The 8,972-nt window shown below is 36.3% G+C and overlaps 1 protein-coding gene across 2 annotated transcripts; it reads left to right on the forward strand.

Annotated features, from left to right (window-relative positions):
• The first annotated feature begins 1,053 nt into the window (after positions 1-1,053).
• On the forward strand, positions 1,054-6,495 carry LOC113308721 (F-box/kelch-repeat protein At3g06240-like). 2 transcript variants are annotated; one of them, XM_026557184.1, is made up of 5 exons: positions 1,054-2,554; positions 2,724-2,842; positions 4,068-4,233; positions 4,310-4,426; positions 6,039-6,495. In XM_026557184.1, the coding sequence occupies exon 1, from the start codon at positions 1,085-1,087 to the stop codon at positions 2,222-2,224; it is 1,140 nt and encodes a 379-aa protein (XP_026412969.1). In that variant the 5' UTR covers positions 1,054-1,084; the 3' UTR covers positions 2,225-2,554; positions 2,724-2,842; positions 4,068-4,233; positions 4,310-4,426; positions 6,039-6,495. The 2 variants fall into 2 exon arrangements, with proteins under 2 accessions (XP_026412969.1, XP_026412970.1); XM_026557185.1 differs by lacking the exons at positions 4,068-4,233; positions 4,310-4,426; positions 6,039-6,495 and adding an exon at positions 3,161-3,353.
• The last annotated feature ends 2,477 nt before the right edge of the window (positions 6,496-8,972 follow it).

Raw genomic sequence — 8,972 nt, forward strand, 5'->3', positions numbered from 1 at the left:
TTATATCATTTATACTATCTTCGACATCATAAAAAAGACATCCAAAACCTAAACAACAAACATCAATTTTGAGAAGAAAAATCAAGTTAGAGGTTCGACCTATAAACTAAATAAAGAACTAGCTGAACCATTTTAAATTACAAGTTCGACTTATAAACAAACTATTGAATCCGCCGAACCTACCTTATTAATTGAACCTGGAGAAATGGTGTCAAGTTCGGCTGATAATTGATATGAACTTATAAGCCAAATTATTCATAAACACCTTCAGCCGAACATCAATCTGTGATCGTTAAAAACCAACCTTTTCTCGAATTAAACCTATTCTATCAATCATAAACTATAAAACAGGAGATGGGTTTGTAAAAAAATACTTTTTAATCCTCATTTCAAGAGTTGGTTCTTCAGTCGGTTGAATTTTTGGTTCAATTTCAGTTTTTGCGCCTTCGTCTTCTATTTGTTCTCCAATTGATGGATTTTGAAAAGGATTCAGAACGCATACTTCCTACTATTTGCATTGTGCGAGTCATTATATAGTTGAATCTAATCTATGATCAATTTTTTTACCAATCAACGATTAATTGCGGAGATGGAAACAAAATTTTTAGATGGTTCACGAGAGCTGGGGCAGAAGGAAGAAGAAGAGATATTTAGGATAGAAACTGATTTTGATTTTGGATTTTAAGTTCTTTATATTAAGGTAAGGATAAATTAGTAATTTAATTGTTTAAGGGTATATAGGTAATTGCACTACCATTTAGACACCCCTTATAAAATCATCCTAGAGGGGAAAACAATTATGTATGCCCAAAAATTTTCATGTATGCCCTAAAACAGGGTTCTTAGTAAATCAAAGCGGTGCCCAGAAAATTGTTCCTCCAAATAGTGTTCTCCGTTGGACTTTGGGAGTCCATCATTGAACGGGCCCAGCCCAGCCAAAATGACGTCTTTGTGCCTTTAATCTCGGCCATTCATTTGGTCATAAAAATGACATAAATCAAACAATGATTGGTCATTTGCCTATTTTTCTTATTTCACTTCTCCTCTCCACTCTCTTGAGTTCAAAAATCCGAAAAGAGAAAAAATGCGCCGCAGCAACAGAGAGATTCCAGAAGAGATTTGTCTTGAAATCCTTATAAGATTGCCAGTCAAATCCATACTAAAATGTAAGTCTGTTTGTAAATCATGGTTGTCTCTAATTTCTAAACCTAATTTTGCTAAATTGCATCTTGATATTGCGGTCCAAAGAAAAAACAGTAGAAGTCTCATTCTCAGAGGCCAAAATGAGTTAATTTATTCTAGAGTTTATGATGAATCATTAAAATCCACATCATTTAGTGAAATTGAAGAAGATTTTGTTGTTGGAATTGAAGATTACCCATTCAAATCTTCAGGTTATAAAATTAAATTGATTGGGTCTTGCAATGGTCTTGTTTGTCTTTTATTTTATGATGATGACTTGGTGAGTTCTATGGGGGAAGAAAATTTCTGTGTTTGGAACCCAGGAACTAAAGAATTCAAGAAGATACATTTTCAGTTATCCAATTCAGTTAATTTTCAAGTTTGCGTATATGCTTTCAGTTATGATGCCCAAAATGATAGCTATAAGTTGTTGCGGCTCGCATTCGGAGGTGGAGTTAATGTTTATACATTAGGCTCAAATTCGTGGAAAACCATTCCAGCCGGAAATTATATTTGGTTATCTTATGGGAATGAGGTACTTGTTAATGGATATCTTCATTGGTTAGCCATATCAGGGAGCCGGATGATCATTGTCTCATTGGATATCAGTAATGAGGAATTCAAAGAAATTCAACTACCAGTAGAACTTGTGGAGAATAAGCGTTTGAATATCATCGCTGATGGAGTTTTGGAAGGGTGCCTCTATTTACTTGTTAAGGTTGATGAGGTTGGTGTTGAATTCTGGGTAATGCAAGATTATGGATTTCGGGAGTCTTGGACCAAACGTTATGTTATCACCAATGAGATAGTAACTAACGGCCGTTGTTTGTCAATTCTGTGGAATTTTAAAAATGGTGAGATTCTATTTATGGAAGATGGTGGGCTGATATTATATGACCCAAAACATGAAAGTGCTATCGAAAGAAAGTTGACTAGTTTAACAGGTGTTACATCAGAGAAGAAGTATTTCGAAACTTTTGTTTCGCTGAATTCTGGTACCTACATGGGGCGAGGACAAATAGAGGAATCAGATGAAAGTTGAAACACGGATGAGAAGAAGGATGAGAAGCATACTAGACGGTGCTTCGTTGGAAAACATTGAATGATTCCTTTACATAGTCAAATGGTTTAGCTTTTGAAAGATCTACATTCGTCCAAAAGTAGAGATAAATGGATGCCAAATAACGGCATGGAGTCTTGTTCAATATTTAGTACAGCATCTGTCTCATTTGTGTACGCAAAATGAAATGATTTCAAGTTCCTAGGTTACCTCTCTATTTGTTCTTGTGTCTATTGATGAAGGTCTTGACTTCTCTGCTTCTCCGCTTCCTCCTGGTGTTCTTGGAAGTTATTTGGCATCTCAATTGCACATGTAAGTTGAGAACATACTATCTTTTACAGTGTTTATTGACGTCATAGATTGCGGATTAGGTGTAAGCTCTACCTTGATGTCAACATACGTGTGCTTTTTTGTTGATTTTGTTTGAATCTTTTCAAGTTTCTGTGGACTTTTCTTCATTTGATTATATGCTTGTTCATAGGTAAGGGGTATCTCTGCTACAACGAAGTACAAAATACAGTCATGTAATGGTTGCGGTGTCTGTGGCTCATTATGGGGACGACATGGGGAAAGTTTATCATTAATCCTGTGATGTATGAGGTAACAAAAATTAATCATCCTTCTTATCTTTGAACTATTTAAAAATCTGGTAACCTCGATACTTTTAGCTTTATGGTTTAAACACTGCAAGTTTTCACTACGTAAGCATCCAAGGAAATTTATTAAATGCCTTTTCAGTTATCGTAACATGGAAATGTTACAATTGCCTGAGATAATTACATCCCAGTTAGACACTAAGTCCACAAAACTTATAGTTCTGAAACCATTTGGGTTCAGCTCCCCATATATAAATCAAAGTTTTTACCTCGTTAATGAGATATTTATTCTCTCCGTCTTTTGTTTTCTGTCGCCCCTCAGAAAGTAATGCCAAATATGGGCTGCGATCTTGCAGTGAACTAATGGATGGTCAGCTGTCTCATCCTCCATTTTACACATGCAACACTGCTAATCCAATATGTTACAACCCATTCTTGAATGGTCTATGGTTGGAGTGAGATTATGCACAGTGGACCAGATGAAAAATTGTATTTAAGTGGAAAAAATTTGATCCAAAAGCTTTTGAAAGGAAGCGGAGACTAATTTTGATTGTCTTAAGAGGTTAGCCATGTATATGTATTTTAACAAAAACAGACTCACCTGAGCTGCATACTACTGTGTCCTGATTCTGTGTTTGTATTGGAGGAGAACCCAAACTCAACATTTCTGTAGCAATTTCTAATAGCTGTGCTGTATTTGATATCCCATGCTCCTAGAGGGATCTAATTAGCTAATCTTGCAATTTTGTCACTGCTAGTATCTCTTGTATGCCATACAATAAACAAACTTGAGAGCAGCGCCATCTTTCTGTTTGTCCCACCAAAACCTAATAGAGATTCCATTCCCTATGTTTGTAGGTGAGTGCTCTTCAATGATTTGTTTGTCTCTTTAAATACCCTTCCCCTGTGCCTTGGCTGTTCTTCACCCATAGGTCTTCAACTGGACCTTCCGTCTTTTCTTGTATGACCTTCCTCCAAAGTGAAAGCTTCTCTTATTGAATCTAATTACCAGTTCTAAACTCTTAAAATCTGTATTTATTTTTTTAAACATTCTCTGTGTAACTTGTACGAAAATATTTCAGTTACTGTTATATGAATCTGATTATAAATATTCTGGAGCCATTTAGCTTCATCCTGCAGCTATGGAAATAAAGGAATAAGTGGCCTAAGAATTTTTATATGGCCGTTCTGAATTTTTCTCTCATAATTTATCGTGATCTTAATTTCAGGCAAAACTGCTGTTCAAAGACTAGAAACTGCTGCAGCTATATTTTTTGCAACTGGAAGCTGCAAGTGGACCACACTCATAGTTAGCTTCACCTACACCAAAAGGATGTTCAGAATAACAATGTTATTGGTGCTTCTGCATCCTTGCGTCTGTAATTCTGTGTCAACGTACGTGTGCTTTTTTTGTTAATGTTGTTTGAATTCCCGTAGATTTTTCTTCATTTGATTATGTACTTGCTCATAGGTAAGAGGTATTTCTGTTACGATGAAGTACAAAATACAGTCATGTTATGGTTGCGGCATCTGTGGCTTTATGGGGACAAAATGGGGAAAGTTTATCATCAATTCTTTGATGGATGAGGTAACAACAATTAATCATCCTTCTTATCTTTGAACTATTTTAAAGTCTAGCACACCAGCAATACTTTTAGCTTTATTGTTGAAACATTGCAAGTTTTCACTACATATTGATCCAACGAATTTTATTAGATGCCTTTTCAGTTATCCTAACATGGAAATATTAGGGAAACTGATTAAGAAAATCTCAAGTTATTTGAATTGATCCCCGAACTACTGGAATAACCGAATAAGTATCAAAAGGGGATACAAAGATAGGTAACTTTTGGAAATATGTGAGACATATAGTGGTAGGTTAACCATGTTGCAGCTTAAACAAGAAATCATCAAAGACTTAAATATTCAACTTTGCATAACTTTGTTTCCTTGCTTGGGATGTTGGATGTCACAGGATAACACTTTTGCTCAACTTTGTCATCGTTGCCTTAATTACATTTGCCTGTGATAATTACATCCCAGTTCGACACTAAGTCCCAAAAACTTATAGTTGTGAACCATTTGGGTTCGGCTCCCCAGACAGAAATCGAATTTTTACCTCATTAATGAGAGTATCTATGTCTCTCCCTCTTTTGTTTGCTATCCTTCTCCTATATCTTTCACCCAAATGACCCAGAAGATTGCAAACAACATAACTGACCGAACTTCCTTGCCTCTCCCTTATGCTCTTTCTACACTTCCATGCCAACAGTTCTTGCTTCACTGAGCCAGATTGCACCAATTTGTGCTAAAACCCCCTCAGATTGTAACGCCAAATCAGGGCTGCAATCTTGCAGTGAAGTAATAGATGGTCAGCTGTCGCATCCTCCATTCTACAGATGCAACACTGCTGATCCAATATGTTACAACCTCCCTTTTTGAAATTGTCCGTTGATGGAATAGCATTATGCTCATTGGACCAGATGAAAACTTGTATTTTAGGTGGAAAAAACTTGATCCGAATGCTTTTGAAAGGAAATGGAGACTAATTTTTATTGTCTTGAGAGGTATTTTTAACTGAAAAAGATTCACCTGATTCTGAGTTAGTATTAGAGGAAAACCTTAGCTCAGCATTAGTGTAGCAGTTTCTGATAGCTTTGTGTTGTTTGGTGCTCTACTGTATATGATATACCATGCTTCTAGTGAGATCTGATCAGCTATTCTTGCAATTTTGTGTATGCCTTGGATAAACAGACTTGAGAGCAACACCATCTTTCCATTTGTTCCACCAAAATATTCCCTATGTTTGTAGTCGAGTGCTCTTCAATAATATGTTTGTTTATTTGAATACCCTTCCATAAACCCCGTTGGTTTAGGACTGTCCGTCACCCATAGGTCTTCAACTGCACCTTCCGTCTTTTCTTGTATGACCTTCCTCTAAAGTGAAAGCTTCTCTTGTTGATATCTCCATGTACATTTAGCCTCATCAATTTCAAACTCTTTAAATCTATACTTATTTTTAAAATAGTCTCTGTGAATCTTGTAGGACAATATTTCTGTTATTGTTATGTGAATCTGATTATAAAAATTCTGAAGACATTTGGCTTCCTTCTGCAGCCATTGGGATAAGTGGCCTGAGGGTTTTTACCACTGCAGTTCCAAGTTCTTTCTTTCATGATTTCTTTTGATTTTGTTTTCAGGAAAACTACTGTTCAAAGACTAGCTAGGAAATTCCATAAGAAGGATTAACCACTGCTATATGCTTGCAACTGGAAGCTGCAAGTGGACATCTGATAGATGTTGTGACCATACTCAGTATTTAGCTTCACAATCCTACAACCCAAATGCTGTTCAGAATAACATTGTTGTTGGGAGTATCTGCATCTTATTTTGCAACTTTTGTCTAGTAAATTGTTCATTTTGTGTTTATGCTTTATACCATGTGTTCTTTCTGTAAGTAGATATGAGATTGAGGTGGCCTGGTAGTTTCAAAGTGAAGTGTGGATTATTGAGCTATTGTAATGGGGCTACTTTAACAAACATTGAACCAGTCGTGCTCTGTAATATATAACCTTGACATTAACTTATGTAACGACCTCGATCTGGGTTTTGTACAGAGCAATGCAATTGATACCCATGAATTTATAAAACATCTGTCATTACTAAAAATTTCATTTTCCACTGGAGTAAGAGTTTCACCTTTCTTAATGAGTTGTCGGTCATTCGAGTTTTACTTCTCTTCATATCGTATAGCAGATGATATATCGACAACATGAGGTCTCTTATATTTGTTTTCTTACGTCTTTTTTTTTATAGGAAAAGCTTAAGGCCTAGAAAGGCACTAAGAAGCAGTACAAATGAGATCGGAGGCAACAGCTGCGGAAGTATTACACATCCCGCCTGTTTTGTTCTTACAAAGTAGAGCTAATTTAAAAGTTTCCATGTTTTGACTACGAGTAACAATGCTAAGGTTTAATAGAACAAAAGATATGGGATTTATGACCATATTTCTACTAGTGTCTTCTTGACTATGTCTTCTTTCATAGTAGTTGAGATGAAATTTTCCTTGGACAACTTCATTGTAGAGGAACTCGAAACGGTCTAGAATATCCATTGATTCAGCAGATATTGCAATGTTTGTGTGCTGCATCTCTTTGGTCCACTGGAAAGCTAGGTTTGCGCTTCCTGTGAGTCCTTCTTCTCCATAGTGTCCTGGATGTCCTCTAGAGCCAATGGTGTTTCCTGCAAAATCTGTCATAGTTAAGGCAGTGCGATAAACAGTGTCCTCAGAATCTTGTATAGTGCAGATACTGATATGTTTCCCAAATCCTGTGTCAGTATTCCAAGTATAATGAGCATTAACTTGTTGTATATCAGTGGCAGCTTCCTCTGGTAACAGAGGGAAGTTGTTCATGATATGATTTGGCATTGCATAAATTCTATTATGGGTGCACAAGTGTTGCTTTATTCTGAGAGTGATCACTCCCACATTAGGTTGAATTTGTTTAAATATAAGATCACATCTAGCTTTCCAAATGTACCAACAAGTGGTGGCATAGATGTTGCAATCAGAGTTTCCTAGATGAAACCAGGAATTCATCCAGTCAATGAAGATTTTATTGTTATCAAAGAGAGCATGGGAGGTGCCAAGAATTTACTGCCACACTAACGTAGCAGTAGTGCAATTTAGGAACATGTGAGACATGGTTTCTTCCTCCCCACTATTGCAGACAGTGCATATAGGATTGGCATTTGTGGGAAGAATTCCATGAGCACACTTCCAGATGAAGATTTTAATGACTGGTGCAACCTCCATGTCCAAATGGCCCCCCAATTACCAGCTGGGATATCATTTCTGTAGATATATGATCAATTTTGGCCTTGTAAAGATCCTTGAAAGAGAAAACTCCTTTGTCATTGAAGTTCCATATTATTCTGTCTTCTTCATTTGGATGTGTTTGAAGAGACACAATAGCAGCAGCTTCAGCCATGCAAAAGATGTTAGAGATTAGAATTTTATTCCAGTTTCCATCTGGAAGGATCAAAGATTCTAGCTTATCTATATAATGAGGGCAGTGCGTGGTGAGGTTTTTGAAGTCTTGCTGTAGAATTTAGAATCCATAATGAGAACATTTCTGCCTAGAAGATATATGGCATCCATAAGCTTATACCATAAAGAATCTTTGTCTTGCTCAAGTCTCCATCCAATTTTTGTTATCATGGAGCTGTTAAATAACTCCATATTCATGAATCCTAGACCTCCCAGAGCTTTTGGCTTGCAAACTACTGTCCAAGCCTTTGGGTAATAACCAGAAGGATTTTCTATATTCTTACCCCAAAAGAAGTCTCTCTGAAAATTATTAATGTCTTTGCAAGTTTTCTTAGAAACGTTGAAGCAATTCATTTGGTAAATGCAGGCTGAGGAGGTTACAGATTTGATGATTACTTCTCTGCCAGCAGGATTAAGAGGAGTATATTTCCAACCAGTTAGTCTTAGCTTCAATATTTCTACTCCAGGTTTGAAAGAGTTGATTTTTCTTTTATGAGTGAAGAGTGGTGACCCTAAGTATTTATCATCCAGCTGAAGGACTTGGACTCCCATAGAGTGGCTAATTTGAGGAATTAGCTCAAGAATAGTATTTTTGGTGAAGAAGACTCCGTATTTATGAAAGTTGGTGAGCTGTCCAGAATTACTTCCAAATGTCCCACTGTTTTAAAAAAAAAAAAAACCAATAACGGGAACAAGAGGGATATAAAGCCATAACTTCTTAAAGTATAAAGCCAAAATGGAAAAATGCAAGTATAACTCTTGGCTCAAATTAAAGAATTATGAAAATGAAATTGCCACCAACTTTCCTTTTCCCCTGCTTATTATTAGATATATATCCATCATGCATTATAAACCTTATTCAAGCAAACCTGAACCGGTCGTATCATTCTCTGCTACAGTTACCCTTCAGCAAAATCAGAATTTAAAAACAATCTTCTACATATTTTGTTGTTTGGGTCATATAAAATTAATTCACCATCATCATGATGGACCCTCCATAAAGTCTCGCTGTTCTTTAAATAATACCATATGAATTCTGAATGCACGCTGGTAGTTAAATTCTCGAGGCAACTAGAGAAAATTT

The sequence above is a fragment of the Papaver somniferum genome, chromosome 9 (assembly GCF_003573695.1).
Source record: "Papaver somniferum cultivar HN1 chromosome 9, ASM357369v1, whole genome shotgun sequence".
NCBI classification, from domain to species: Eukaryota; Viridiplantae; Streptophyta; class Magnoliopsida; order Ranunculales; family Papaveraceae; genus Papaver; species Papaver somniferum.

What these genes read in the sequence shown, in the direction of transcription:
- LOC113308721 (XM_026557184.1), top strand. Translation starts at nt 1,085, where the DNA reads ATGCGCCGCAGCAACAGAGAGATTCCAGAAGAGATTTGTCTTGAAATC.